The 15606-nt window shown below is 44.3% G+C and overlaps 1 protein-coding gene across 2 annotated transcripts in view; it reads left to right on the top strand.

The window, feature by feature from the left end:
• Positions 1–1623: 1623 nt before the first annotated feature.
• Positions 1624–15606, top strand: part of TPH2 (tryptophan hydroxylase 2) — a 71248-nt gene continuing 57265 nt past the window's right edge. For both annotated transcript variants that reach the window (XM_073327758.1, XM_073327759.1), the window contains exons 1-4: positions 1624–2249; positions 7070–7222; positions 8871–9054; positions 9152–9252. In XM_073327758.1, coding sequence (XP_073183859.1) covers positions 2145–2249; positions 7070–7222; positions 8871–9054; positions 9152–9252 — 543 coding nt within the window. In that variant the 5' untranslated portion in view covers positions 1624–2144. The remainder of the gene's footprint in view (positions 2250–7069; positions 7223–8870; positions 9055–9151; positions 9253–15606) is intronic.

The raw sequence follows: 15606 nt of genomic DNA, 5'->3' as shown, positions 1-15606 counted from the left end.
CAGGGGTTGAGCAGTGAGCACCCCCCTGCACATTGGAAAGTTGGCGCCTGTAGCTCCAGCCCCTGAGTCAGTGCCTATACAAGGAGCCGCATATTAACTTCTGAAGAGCCACAGGTTGGCCACCCCTGATCTAGACCATCCCTGACAGGTGTTTGTCTAAACTGTGCTTAAAAATCTCCAATGATGGAGATTCCACAACCTCCCTAGGCAACTTATTCCAGTGCTTAACCACCCTGACAGGAAGTTTTTCCTAATGCCTAATTTGCTTCTTGTCCTATCCTCAGAGGTTAAGAACTTTTTTTTTTCTCTCCCTCCTTGTAATAACCTTTTATGTACTTGAAAACTGTTATCCTGTCCCCTCTGTATCCTTTTTTCCAGACTAAACAAACCCAATTTTTTCCATCTTCCCTCATAGGTCATGTCTTCTAAACCTTTAATCATTTTTGTTGCTCTTCTCTGGACTTTCTCTACTTTGTCAACATCTTTCCTGAAATATGGCACCCAGAACTGGACACAATACTCGAGTTGAGGGCTAATCAGGGCGGAGTAGAGCAGAAGAATTACTTCTCGTGTCTTGCTTTCAACATTCTTGCTAATACATCCCAGAATGATGTTCACTTTTTTTGCAACGGTGTTACACTGTTGACTCATGTTTAGCTTGTGGTCCACTATGATCCCCAGATCCCTTTCCACAGTACTCCTTCCTAGGTAATCCTATTGAATGTGATCATCTCTTAAACTTTCTTTGACAAAATTAATTAAAATGAGCTCTTTAAATCTATCAGGCATTTTTTTACAGTCCTGGAATAATTTGGATGGCTCTTCTCTGAACCGTCTTCAATTTTTCACATAAAAAGAAAAATTAAGTGAGTTTCCATGAAGAAAAGTTCTGAGTTTCTTTCTAAAAGAAAAAAAATCCACATCTAAACTCTGGCATAGGAATTTTCCATGGTGAAAATCCTCTATGGAAACTCATTGTGTAAGGATTTTTCTGTATGTCACCTACTTTAAAATGTTTTCTGCTTGAGGGGTTTGATTGTGTGGGTCAATGTTTATTCCCTTTGAGACCAGACTCAGATAGTTTAATAATTCCAGCTTAGTTTCTTACAGAATTCAGTTCTACCGGCTTTGTAAGCTCCTTAAATGGGAGCTATTTGACTCATGGAATTTACACACGTTCTTGGGTGTGCCTAATACAGTTTGTAAACTCACTTAATGTAGTTAGTGGTCTGTAGACTTTAGGAGAGTCATGGGGATAAAAGCAATAAACACAGCCTACAAGTTCTGCATAATCATTCCACAAACTTTGAAAGTGATCCTACCTGTGGACCTTGAAAGCTCTGTAGTGCTAAATGTGGTCCTTGTGGTGAGCAAGGTTGGGCCTCCTGTGTGGGTTGGGCTGTAGCTATGGATCTTCTAGGGCAGGGGTTGGCAACCTTTGAGAAGTGGCATGCCAAGTCTTAATTAAGCTTTCGCGTGCCAGTAATAAATTTTACATTTACAGGGGCCCACAACCGAACCCCAGAGGGGCAGCGGGCTGAGCGGCTCCGGTGGCCAGGACCCTGGCTGGAATCCCAGACCAGTAGGGAGGTGAGTGGGGCCAGCGGCTGGTATCCCAGGCCGGCAGCAGGCTGAGCAGGGCCGCTGGCTGGGACGCCGGCTGGCAGCAGCGTGCCAGTAAAAGCGCTCCCCTTCCCCTGGGGCGGGCATCAGCCCGGCTGCGGCACGTTTCCACACCGCGAGCAGCCTCATTAGCTCCCGGGCTGGGGCGGGGGCTTCCCGGCCCCAGCCGCGGCAGTCACGCCGGCTCGAGCCGGGCTGGGGCCCCTTTGCCCGCAGGTGAAGCCGCCCCGCTCCAGGATCGGTGTGAAAACCTAACCCAGCCGCTCCCCTGCTGGGCTCCTGCCCGCCGCTCCTCCGGGCTGCGGCAGCGCAGCCAGCGTGTGAACGAACCAGCTCCCGCCAAGGCACCCTGCGCTGGCATCCGCCCGCCACACACGAGCCTCCCTATCAGCCTCCCATCAGCCGCCGGCCGGGCGCATAAAAGCCGCCGCGGCCGCCAGGGGAGAGCTCACAGCGCGCTGCCTGCCGCCTGCCGCCGGGTTCCCCCTGCTGTGGAGGAAGAAAACTACACACGGGTCCCCATGCAGCCCGCAATGATGATGTTCTCCAGTAAATACTGGGCCAGGAGAGGGCTCTCCCTCGACTCAGCCGTGCCCGGGGAGCACCCAGGACTCAGCAACCTGACAGTAAGTATCCCGGGCTGTCACGCTGCAGCTGCCCAGGGCATCCGTGTGCTTGATAACGATGGGCTCTGATTTACCTCCATGGTGCGCCCAAACTCTGTCAACTGCTGTTTGGAGTGTGTACGTATTCTCAGGCGATACTCACCGAGTGCAAACCGCTAATCCAGTGATGCTATAGAGAGATACGGGGGGGGGGGGGGGACAAGAACACTGCATCGCTCTTGGGATGTGTTTTGTGCTCAGCTGGTGGGCTTGCATGTGCTCCGTATTTGAGGGCTTTCTTGATTTTGCTTTTTAAATCCAAAAAGTAGCATCAAAGGTTCTGCCCGTATTTAGTACGTGGTTTCCAAAGCAAGCAACAGAAGTTATTGAGAACTCTCAAAAGGAAAATTGTAATCTTGGTTTCAGTATTTCAGAATAGTAATTATCACGTGGTGGTAGTAGCAAAAACAAAGAAAGCAAGCATACAAAGAAAATAACATAAGCCCAAATACAGAGAGGGAAAGCAGATAATATTATTCTTAGATTCTTCTAAATAAGTCATTTTTATTCAGATAGCTAATGCTACAAATAGTTTACACACCTGGGGGACACCCTGCAAGCTACCTATTGGCCTTGTTTTTTAATAATTAAAAATATCGAATGACCTTGTCTATTTGTAACTAGGTTTGACCAATTCCTTCTAGTCTAATCACCACTAGTACTTTTGTATAGCCTCTTCAGATAAAATATAGCAAAAAGCCTATTAAATGTCACAGGCAATATCAGAGAGAATCACCATGTTTAGTACTCCTAAAATCAATAGTAAACGAGTTTGGCCTCCATTCAGCTAGTTAGTAAATGCCTGTCTTATGTTAACCCTGTGAGTAGTCCCAGCAAAATCAATTGGACTAACCTGCACTCTCAGATTAGACATGTGCTTAAGCGTTTGGTTGAATCAGAGTCAATAAGAGGAAAATACCTAAGTAATTTTATAGACCCTGATCTTGTAATTGATGCTCCATGGGCAGCACAGTCTATCTTCACAGAGTCAGTTGCAGGTTTGGGACCAATTATTTTGAGATCATTTACAAATCAGATACATTTACACTGAGTTGGTGAGTCCAGCATTTTGATACAGTGTGAATACTTGGCTTTGACATATTAGAGTTTTGATTCCTTTGATACAATAGCATATAGAAAAATGTGTAGCTAAAAATGTCTCCTCAGGTAAAAATACTATCAAAAGATGTAAAATAATCTTTCTGGTATGATCTGAAGACCCAGCAGATACTTTGGTATTTTCAGAGTGTTACACCAACCACTTCATGGTTGTATTTCAACTTTTTATTGCAAACAAATGGTATCTGTATATTTTTGTATAAAATGCTAATATAATTCATACATATTAATAATCTACTTTGACAAATAATAGTAAAACAGAGAGAGAGAGAGATGTGAAAAATATGGGGCCAGACCCTTCATTGATGTAAATCAGCATAGCTTTATTGGATTAACAGGAGTTATGCCATTTTACACCAGCTGTGGATTTGACCCATTGTCTTTATAGTAAAGATGAAATATCCCTATTTGTGTTACTATCATATATGCATATTTAAGTGTTTACTCATCTCTACCTGTTTTATTGGTGTTTATTGATATCACTGGGAAATCTTAGAATAAGGATCACTGGACTAACTGGGGTGAATCTGTTTTACTGCCTATATAAGATGTCTTAGTGTTTCTCTCTTCACTAGGATTCTGCTTTAACTCTATGATTTCTTGAATATTTGCACTTGCTCCTGATAATAATACGTCATCATCATTAGGAAAGACCATCTACAAGTCATTATTTAATCACATACAGTAATAACCTGCATGGCTAATGAAGTTAATTCTCACAGTATCACAGTTTCTTCTGTTATTTCATAATGATTAGCTCATCTAGTTTTCACAGGCTGAATGGTGGCTTTTAGCAAACATTTCAGATATTATCCATTTGACACAATTACAAGAACTCAGGGGGCTCAATCTTGGGAGGTGCTGAGTACCATCATTTCCCACTGAAGTCAATTGGTGCTTAGCACCTTTCAGGATTGGGAAGTAAATTAATATGCTTCTCTGTACTTTCCTTCTAAAAATGGACACACACAGACAAGTCTAGATAGACTGCAAAATTAAAAATAGTATTTTTGTCAAAGCACATGTAGGCTGCATACTTGACATGTAAGTTATCTCCCAAATAATAATTGGAAAAAATGTTTCACTATAACAACAACAACAAAAAAGATTAAAAACAAACTTGTAAGGCCCCAATTCAGGAGCACATATTTCAAGTTAAGCATATACTTGAGTGCTTTCCTGAATCAGGGCCTAAAAGAGGCTTGCTAGCTAAAGACAATGGGGTGATCCATTTCATAAGTGAAAACTCATGCAGACCCTGTCTACACTTGACTTTTAACCATGTTAGAAAACTGTTTAAGTTTGGACTCAATCTAAACATAGTTCCAACTGGATTGATTTCAGACAATCCTATCACCCAATATGGGGCCAAACATTGTTTAAAACTGTTTTTTAAAAAAGTGTGAGCATAAAATAGGGAACTAGGCCCATACATGGTTACTGAACTTGGCCTTTTCTACAAGTTCTAGATAAACTGGATTCAAACAAGTTTTGACTGGCCAAAAAAAATGTGTGAAAGCCTAGTTTACTGCTAAACTACATGTAGCACTTGGTGCACCTACCTGCACTTGTTACTGACACTGAGGGTATGTCTTCATTACCCGCCGGATCAGCAGGCAGCGATCAATCCAGCGGGGATCGATCTATCGCGTCTAGTCTAGACGCGATAAATCGACCCCCAAGCGCTCTCCCGTCAACTCCTGTACTCTACTGCCACGAGAGGCACAGGCAGAGTCGACGGGGGAGAGGCAGCAGTTGACTCACCGCGGTGAAGACACCACAGTAAGTTGATCTAAGTACGTTGACTTCAGCTACGTTATTCACGTAGTTGAAGTTGCATAACTTAGATCGATTTTCCCCCCTCCTCCCCCGCCCCAGTGTAGACCAGGGCTCAGACAGTCTTCACTAGAAAAATTAAATTGGTTAAAGCCTCTAGGATGTCTGTGTCCACACAGACAAAACACCCCAGATGATTTACAAATACTCGAATAAATGGTTAGAACAGGCTAAAGGTTTTAACTGGTTTTGTAACTAGTTAAAGTTTAACTGGTTCAGCTTGTACTGCTTTCGTGCCAGTGTGGATTCAGAGAAGCTGAAACACGTCACTTGTCGTCTCTCTACCTTCCCACCATGTATGGTGGCTGTGTGAAATATTCCAGAATGCCTAGCTTCTGGGAACTGACCGGGGAATTGCAGGCTATTTACCCAGAGGACATTGCAATTTAAATAGTTTAGGACACTGCTAGTATGGACTAGCCTGGGGGTAGAACTTAAATCAGTTCAGTCTGGATGCACTGAACTGTCCGTACTGAAACTGTGTCAATTACAGATTAGTCCTTGTCAGCAATGGAGATTTGTTTTAGAAAGTATCTGATCCAATTTTTAAAGGATTTAGCATAAAAGAAGTTTAAGATACTGTGCCCGGTCAATGAGGACTAGGCAAAACCTTATTAAATCTGCTTTTGAAAACTGTGTTTGGGACTCAGGGCAGCTCCTCAGTTGGAGTAAATTGTCACGGCTCCACTGAAGTCACTGGAGGATCTGATGGAAATAAGGAGGTGAACTGCCGCAGGGTTCCCACCTATTCTTAAAAATAGTTTTTTGGAATGATTTGAACATGGCTTTAAAGGTTCCAAACCTTGTTAGCTGCCCTCCTGTATTGTTGGCTCCCCTCTCCCCAAATTGCTGGTTCACTGTTTTTATCTCAAGAACAGAATTTACCAATGTACATTTACATTGGAAATGGACACGGTGGCCAAGATAGTCATGTTTTTTGGTTGCAAACATCTGAAACACTTTTAAAGGGGTCTGATGTTCATAAGTGCAGAGCACATGCCCTCTGAAGATCTGTCTGCATTCAGGTATCTCAAGCACGACACCCAGTGCTAGTCACTTTTGAGAATCTTGGCCAGTATTACTAAAGCTCTTGATATATGTATGGACTACTTAGAGGCATCTCAGAAAAGACTTAAGCTGTGGATATTGCACTATTGGAAAATATAGAAGGAAATTCAGCACAGAGAGAATCTTATAGGTGTGGGAAGCTCAACAGTGTAAAAATAAAAAAGGAAATGCTCCTTTGGGATAAATGGACTGTTCTCAGGAGGTCAGACTTAGTTGGCTGAAACAAATTTTAAAAAGGTACAGTTAATTCAGATTTCTTCTGTGATAGAGAGAGCCTAAACATCTCTCCCTTTTTAATTTGTATAATCAGTGGATAGCTTTTAGTTCATTAGGAGCAATGAAAAGTAGGTGGCAACGTTAAATCTAGTCCAATGGGGAATATGAAGTTTCTGCTTGTGGATTTTATGGACAATTCAAATAATTTCAAAATTCTGGGCCAGATCATCAGCTGGTGTCAGTCGGCACAGTCCATTGCAGTCAGAGCTACGACAATTTAGCCAGGTGAGGAATTGTTCCATCCAATCTTTATTTATTACCTATAGTAACATTGCTTTATTTGTGTCATATTTCTGTATTGGTCTCTTCCGTCTCTGACATTTGTCTGTTACCTTTTCTGATTTTGAATATGCTGCTTATCTTTTTTGGATCACTTTCATTCTGGTGTTTTCTGACAAAAGCTGACTGTATGAAAGGAATGTTTGATATTTTTCAGAAATGCGCATTGGAAACTACTGTATTTTGTATCTACTTTCTTGTAGCCAAACCGAGCCAATTCTGGTAAAAATGATGAGAAGAAAGGGAATAAAGGAAACAGCAAAAGTGACTCCGTTTCTGAAAGCGGAAAGACTGCTGTAGTGTTTTCCTTGAAAAATGAAGTTGGTGGATTAGTGAAAGCTCTCAGACTCTTCCAGGTAAATATTACAAATCATTATAATTAATGGAAAGGTTGGGGACATTTGGGTCAATTGTCAGCTGGTGTAAACTGGTGTAGCTCCGCTGAAGTCAAAGAAGCATGTGACATAACACTTTCAATTTGATTGCTAACTGAGCATGTAACCAAGCCAGCAAAGTATTTAAAGCATGTGTTTGACTTTGGGCACATACCTAGTCCCCATTAAATGAATGGACTGCTCATGTGCTTAAAGTTCTAGCTGTCAAAGGCCCTGATCCAGCAAAGCACTGAAGCTTGAGCTTAAGTTTTAAGCACAAGAATCATCTCATTGACTCTAATGTTGGTGTTGACTCCAGTGGGACTATTCATTTGCTTAAAGCATGTGCTTAAGTGTGGTGTTGGATCAGGGTCTTCGGCAGTAGAATGGGAATTATGACATGTTAATACACATTAAGGCCCTGATACAGTTGATTGCAGATGGGCAGACTGCTAGCACTGCAGGCCAGGCGCTATCAGTTACAGGAGTGAGGCTGTAGTGTGCCAGTAGGCATAATGCCAGGGGGAATGTCACTAATGCAACTAGGTATGCGTTCAGTACCGGAATACATGAACTGCAATATCTTACTGAGTTTACAACAAGTGATCAGGGTGGAAACTTCTTTTACTGTGAACATAAGTATTAGATGCAAATGTATTAACCAAGGGTGAAACATACCCCTATACAGGAAGCCAGAGGAAAAACTGCATACCATTTAAGCCCCTGAAGGTGCATAGGGACTGGCAGAAACTTGTGCTTGGCCCTTTGCCCTGGGGTGAATTTTACCCAGAATGAAAATACATACAGCATAGGGGCCAAGTGTAGACAGCGGCATAGATCTCTTCAGATTTGGCATTCTTTAATGGGTGGGGAGGAAGGTAGTAAAAAGTAATGGATTGGTTGACAGGTTTGTGCCTCATGCATGCAAAAGTAGAAATCATTATGAATGTTTTGCAGTCTCCTCTTGACATCCGTTCGCAGATCAGCAGTAGTGTGGTGGGAGAGTTCTACCAGGGGAAGGCCATTTTGACATCCATATTCACTGAGGGTTGTAGATCTTACCAGGGTCGTTATTCTAGACAATCAGTTGGTCTGGACTTGCATTTTGTTACTCTTATTCCAGGGTGATTCCTAATTAGTACAAGGAAGATAGATGAGAAATGAAATATAATTATCATCACAAAATAAATGTTCTCTTAGCTTGTCGAGAGAGAGATTGAATAAATGCAGCTTCTTGTACCAATGGTGTTCTTAACTGGAAAAACTAAAATATACTGAAATTAACACTGACAATGCACTGCATATTTTATATCTACCTTTGATATCAATGTAGCATTGTATTATCATTTTTAAAACTAACATAATATCCTTTGTAAAAGATGGTCTTGGTAAATCACATTTAAATCCCCTGTGGATATTATAGTTATCGTAGTCATCTAATGAAAAAGAGCAATTTTTACCTTAAGCGAGCAGATTTTTTTCTTTAATACACTACAAATCACTGGTTATGCATTTAGCAGTAGGCTGAGTATTTTTAATGTAAACTTCTGTAACAGAAATTCATGCTACCAATTTTGTTGTTCTAAATGAATTGTTTATATATAGAGTCCAATGTTTCATCTTCCCACAGGAGAAGCATGTGAGTATGGTTCACATTGAATCAAGAAAATCCAAGAGGAGGAATTCAGAGGTAGAAATTTTTGTGGAATGTGACTGCAGTAAGAAAGAATTTAATGAACTAGTTCAGTTGCTAAAGTTTCAGACTAACATCGTAACTCTTAATCCACCAGAGAACATCTGGACTGATGAAGACGGTAAAGCTGCTTTATTTAGAAATTAGTAAACATTTCATTTAGAAACCACACCAGTGTTATCCTCTAATATTTTCAATTCCCACTCTATCTTCCACAGAACTTGATTTTGTCCCTTGGTTCCCCAGGAAGATTGCTGAATTAGACAAATGCTCGCAGAGAGTTCTAATGTATGGCTCTGAGCTGGATGCAGATCACCCAGTAAGTGTGAAATAAACTCATTATCTTATTTGGATTTTAAGTCCTAGTTGCAGGGCAATTTGTTATCCACAACAGAATTTAAAAATAATTTTGTAGATAGTTATTCATATTGTTTAACCAGTCAAGTTATAAGCACCATGGCAAAGATTTTCAAAATTGATTAGCAATTTTTGGGGGCCTCCCTTTTTTTGGCACCGTAAAGGGGCTTGATTTTCAGCAGGTGAGTGACCAGCACTTTACGAAAATCAGGTCCCTTTAGAGGGTGTCATTCAATGAATTCATTCAGTTTCTCAAGTTGGGACACTCAAAAACTGAGGCACTCCAAAATCATGTTTGATCCCCATTTATACACTGCATTCATATTTTTAAAATAGATGGTGGATAGAAGCTTTGATATTCTAAACAGTTCGGGTTATTGTAAACCTAGGTTCTGCCACAAATCAAAGAATATGGACATTAAATAAAAATCCAGATCAATGTGGGTGTAGAAGAACAAAGCATTTGAAAGAATGCTCGCCCTCAAACTAGGGGATAGTTACAAGGTGCAACAGCACAGTTTAATCTCCACATGAATACAGTGCATGGATAGGTTTCTTACTGTGCTTTCTGAAAGCAGTGCCAGTGTATAAGTCCCTATTTCATATCCTGTGTAATGCCTAAATATTCCAAATCTAAAGCTAAGGAATATGAGCGCTTAGTAATTTTTTTTTTTTTCATTCAATCATGGTTTTCTTCAACATATGCCTAACCTAAGAGACTTTAAGAATGAACTATAATGATAGGCTGCTAGAAGAAACTCATCTGTTTATATCATCTGCATTGTCTCTGCTCTAATAGATGGGCAATCATCAAAGTGAATGGAAACAATCAAAAACTTTCCACAACTGTTTTGGTTGGCTTGCTTCTATTTTGGTTTTCAGAATGGGGAGGGGGCTATGGGGTTCTCAAACTGGGGGTCGTCGGGAGGTTATTACACGGGGGGGACACGAGCTGTTAGCCTCCACCCAAGCCCCGCTTTGCATCCAGCATTTATAATGGTGTTATATATATTAAAAAGTGTTTTTAATTTATAGAGGGAGTCGCACTCAGAGGCTTGCTATGTGAAAGGGGTCACCAGTACAAAAGTTTGAGAACCATTGGGCTATATAGAGCATTTGAACTTAGTAACTGGGGGCGGGAGGGGATAAACATTCTGTAAGATATATCACTCATATATATTTGAAGCATTTACAGACTGGAAAAATTACTGTTTCACATGTTACTTACCTGTAGTTCGTTGTCATGTTATAGACTTGTCGTGGATTCTCCTCTGTATTGAGGCTGCTTTGCTTTGTGCTTCTGGTGCAAAGTGGCCCTATACTGTAGGGAGGATCACCTCAGTGTAGGGGATCTTATAAGGGTATAGAGCCAGCCCATCAACTGCTGTGTCAGCCCCTCCCTATTACCTATGTTGGGAAAGAGGCCTAGGAATGGCTAGGCTTTACCAGGGCTTTCTTGTGCCTTGCTGACCATTGGCTTCTGTATCAGACCCTAGGAACCCCTGACACCTGGTTTAATTTACGTTTGTGTAGCTCACAATAGCTGAAGGCTGCTGTATTGGATCATTACTCAAGGGGAGCACACCCTGAAATCCTGAGTCATTCTGTGCACTTCTTTATCATGGGCAAGGGTGAGAGTCTGCATCTTCGGAAACTCCCAAATCTGCAGATTACCTTCAGCCATTAACATAGGCGCTGACTCAGTGAGTGCTCTGCACCCACTGGCAGCTCCCCACCCCTCCCCAGCTTGCCTCCGCCCTGCCTCCGCCTCCTTCCCTGAGCACACCGCCACGTCCTGCTTCTCTCCCCCCTCCCTCCCAGCGCTTGCGCCAAGAAACAGCTGTTTCAGACGGCAAGCGCAGGGAGGGAGGAGGGAGGAGGAGGAGGAGGAACGCGGCGCACTTGGGAAAGAGGTGGGGCTGGGGCGGGGATTTGGGGAGGTGTCCAATAGGGGCAGGGAGGGGGCGGGGCCGGGGGCGGAAGCACCCACCGGCACCAAGGAAAGTTGGCACCTGTGGCCACTAATAGTAACTCTGCTTCAAATAGAAGCATTTCAGCCTCACCTGGCCCATCACAATCATCAACTTAATATTGTTTTATATTTTGAGCTGGTGCCTACACTGAATACATAAGGCAGGTTTCTGCAGATCACTTTAGTTTTATACACAATGAAAAAGACATTTGCATGAAATAAAAGCAGAGTTTTTGTTACACTTTAGATAACTCGGATAGGCATAATTTACACCACATTTGTACCATACCTACACAGAACGCTAGGACTTAGAAATGGAACAAAACCTACTGTTGGACACCAATAGACCATTTCTGGTCTCTCCTCTGACCCCTCTGTGGAGTGTATAGGGGCCATACAGGAGTCATAATGGGCCATGAAGAACTACCCCGATGCAGGGGCAGCACAAGGCCACCGCGGGTATGTCTACACTGCAGTGTAAACCCAGAGTTTGAACTCAGGCTCAAGTCTAATTCCGCTTCTGTCTGCACACAAATCGTGCTAACCCAGCGCTTGGACCTAGGGTCCCAGGACCACATGGGAGTGTAGGGTTTGAGCCTGAGTCAAGTCAGGACCCAGGGTTCAAGCCTATTGCTTTGCAGTGTAGACCCTGGACTCACCCCACTGGACTCTTGCATGGGAGTCCACCAAAAGTATCCCACAATCCTGTGGACTGATTTTCTTTGTTCTCTGGGTAGTTAAGTTCAGAGGACAGTCAAGTTTTCCCACACTGCACCATGAACAAAGGGGTAGAACCAGCCACATTTTGGGAGAGCACTGCGAAGTCCTGACTATGGGTAGTGGGACTTGGACCTGCATAATGCAGTGTAGATACTGGAGCCCCAGATTGGGACCCAATATTCAACAATTTCTAACCTTGGGTTACAAATGGGTGCAGGTGCTCAAGCCCTAGGTTAACAAACCCAACAGGGGTACGCACAAGGGGGTGGGGGAAGTAGGGGCATGGGCCTCACCAATAATTGTTGGGGGCACAGAACTCCTCCAGCTCTGGGGCTGTGGTGGCAGAGAGAGCAAGCTCCTCCTGGCCCCGGGGCTGCGGGGCCGAGAGCAAGTTCCTGTTGGGTTGGAGGGAAGAGCAACTTCCTACTGGAGCCGGAGCCAAGGTAGGGGATAGGGATGGAAGAGTGAGCTTCTGCCAGAGCTGGCGGGGAAAGGGAAACAGAACATGCCACCCCAATAGGGGTCAAAGTTAAATTTTTTGCACATACCCCTGAAACCCTGGATCTGCTAATTCAAATTCTACTAACCCTAGGCTTACACTGCTGTGTAGACCAGGGGTGGGGAGCCTTTTTTCTATCAAGGTTCTATCATGACCCACAGAAAAATCAGTCATGGGCCACACACAGCCCTGTGCGGGGGAGGGGGTGCTGAAGCTCAGGGCTTCCCCAGGCTCCAGGTTAGGGCCAGAAGTGGGTTCAGGGTTCGGGAGGGGACTCTGGGCAGGGGCAGGGGTTGGGGTTGGGGTGTGGGAGGAGTGAGGGCTCCAGCTACGTATGTGGGTGTGACAGGTTGGACTGCTCGGGATGTCACTTGGTGTGCTGGGACACCACTGAGGCAGCCTTTTCTGCCAGCCGGTGCCCCCTTTTACCTGGTCTTGCTGGGCTAGGCTCCCCAGCCTTTTCTAGCCAAGCACACACCAGGGCCACAGCCAGCTGCACAGAGAAACAGAGACACTCTGAGAAGGCTCAGCTTAAGAGGCTTGCCACAGCACCCAGATGTCCACCTGCCTTTGGAGTACGAACCCAAAATTATATGAAATTCGCCTCTTCCCTCAATGTTTGAGTGTATACACAACTTCTCTCCCCCCACCCCAGTTAGAAATCTCATGAAATGTTAAATTTATTTCTGGTTTGCAATATATTAACTACAACAGGTGTATTTTAAGTAGTTAAGGAGGGAGCAGACAGAACAAGGCAGATTACTAAGAAAATAAAACAGAGCACGCAAACTAAGCTTAAAACACTAAAGAAACTGGTTACATGTAAGTTCTCACCCTAAATGTGGTTCTAATAATCTTCTTCACAGGCCAGACACCCTTCCAGTCTGGGTTCAGTTCTTCCCCCCAGTTCAGTGTTAGTTGTTTCCAGCAGTCATCTTGGGTGGGTTAGCAGGGGAGAGTTGATGACCTGGAATACCTCACTCCCCACCCTTAAATGGGATTTGCATAAGGTGGGAGTCCTTTGTTTCCTAGTTTGACGCCCCACCCCCAGCTTCTCATGGAAAAGTACAGAATTCAAGATGGGTTCCAGTATCAGGTGACTTGGTCACATGCCTCTGTAGGACCCCTGTAGCCATTCTTCACAGGCTGACCCACACATTCACAGGAAGACTAAGCTCTTTTACAGTCCATTGTCTCTTGCTGATGGCCCATCAGCACTGTCGGACTTTTTCATTGTTGTACCTGAAGTATTAGCAGGGGGCGTCACCCAAAGTAACATAGTTGAAATATACATACATAGTCAATATTCATAATTTCAGATACAGAAATGATACATGCATACAAATAGGATAATCACATTCAGTAAATCATAACCTTTCCAACGATATCTCACATGAGCCATTTTGCATAAAGTATATCGTAGTTATGTCATATTCATATCCTAAGGATATTTTCATAAAGAATATGGAATGACACATCACAGTGGGCTCTGGGGTGGGGCTGGAGATGAGGGAGTTTGGGCGCAGGAGGGGGCTCCGGGCTGGGGCCAAGGGGTTTTGAATGTGAGAGCAGGCTCGGGACTGGGGCAAGGGGTTGGTGTGTGGGGTGCAGGCTCCGTGAGGATGCTCAAAACTGGGGCAGGGGGTTGGGGTGCAGGAGGGGCTCTGGGAGGGGGTTGGGGTGTGGGAGGGGCTTCTGACCTGGGTCGGGGGTTCAGGGTGCAGGCTCCAGCGGGGCAACGCTTACCACGGGTGGCTTCCGGCAGTGCAGTGTGGCTAAGGCAGGCTCCCTGCCTGCTCTGGCTCAGCACTGCTCCCAGAAGCAGCTGGCATGTCCCTGCAGCCCCTAGGCAGAGGCGTTGCCAGGAAGCTCTGTGTGGTGCACTCTGTCTGTGCCCGCAGGTGCTGACCCTGCAGCTCCCATTAGCCATGGTTCCCTGATCGCACCTGTGCCTAGGGGACGCAGGGACATGCCAGCTGCTTGCGGGAGCTGCGCAGACCCAACCAGACTTTTAATGGCCTGGCAACCCTAGCTTCCCCCTGCAGCGGGGTGAGCCAGTGCTCGCGGGTCGAGCCCCACAGGGGGACGCCAAGCCTTGGGGCTTCCGGCCCGCGGCACGGAGACTTGCTGCAGGTGGGATGAAATTAGGCAGAGGGCTGGATCCGGCTCACTGACCGTAGGTTCCCTGCCCCTGGTGTAGAAATATCCTCTGAGCTCTAGGACCAGTCCTGTTAACAGGAACTGAATTTCACTACATGTGACACAGTCTTGAGTCACAACAAACCAGTTGTACTACCGTCCGTCCCTTTCTACCTGAGCCTACAAAATCATTTGCTTCTCTTAAGAGGAAAAAGGTATCCCCCTAACCATTGATCCAAAGTCTGCAACTTATTAACTCGTAAAGGTTTTAAACAGTCAAGGTGAAACTCCAATAAGGATCAACAACTTTATGCCTGTAAGAAACCTTTTCCATAATTTTCCATATAATTCACCGTGGTCACCCTGAACTATTCTTCTTCATTAGAGATTCACTTAAAACAATGTACAGCAGCCAACAAAAGTATGGGGGAGGGAAGGGGAATAACTATGGTTTTTGGAAGCTGCGACCAAAATAGTGAAGAAATAGGGTTCATGAACTAGCTTTCTCTTTGTAGATGTAGGCTAGACAAGTCATGCTAGTGGAACTAAGGCGAAATGTGTCCTCCAAACATCTGAGTGATGTTGCAAGGCCTCTGCTGCCTTGGACTGTGGCTTGAGAGTAGGAAGCTTGAATGCTTTCACAATCCCTTTTGTCTTCTCTCCTACATCCCGCAGCAGTACGTGTGCGTGCATGTACTTTATAGTGGCTGCTTCCTGCCACTCTTAGTGCACTAGCTGCGGCTGAGAGCCCCATGATAGTTACAAATCCAAAATGTTCTGGAAGCTTAGGCAAGCAAACAATATGCATTTTAATATGTAATTATATGCATCTAGGAACAAAGAATATAGGCCATACTTGCAGTGGGGGGGGACTCTAACCCTGGAAGCAGTGACTCTGAAAAATGTTTGGGGATCATGATAGGTAATCAGCTGAACGTGAGCTCCCAGTGTGACGCTGTGGCCAAAAGAGCTAATGTGATCCTGGG

Source organism: Lepidochelys kempii, chromosome 1, assembly GCF_965140265.1.
Source record: "Lepidochelys kempii isolate rLepKem1 chromosome 1, rLepKem1.hap2, whole genome shotgun sequence".
Classification (NCBI taxonomy): Eukaryota; Metazoa; Chordata; order Testudines; family Cheloniidae; genus Lepidochelys; species Lepidochelys kempii.
Note: the sequence above shows the minus strand (reverse complement) of the source record. Positions and strands in the feature narration are given on the sequence as shown.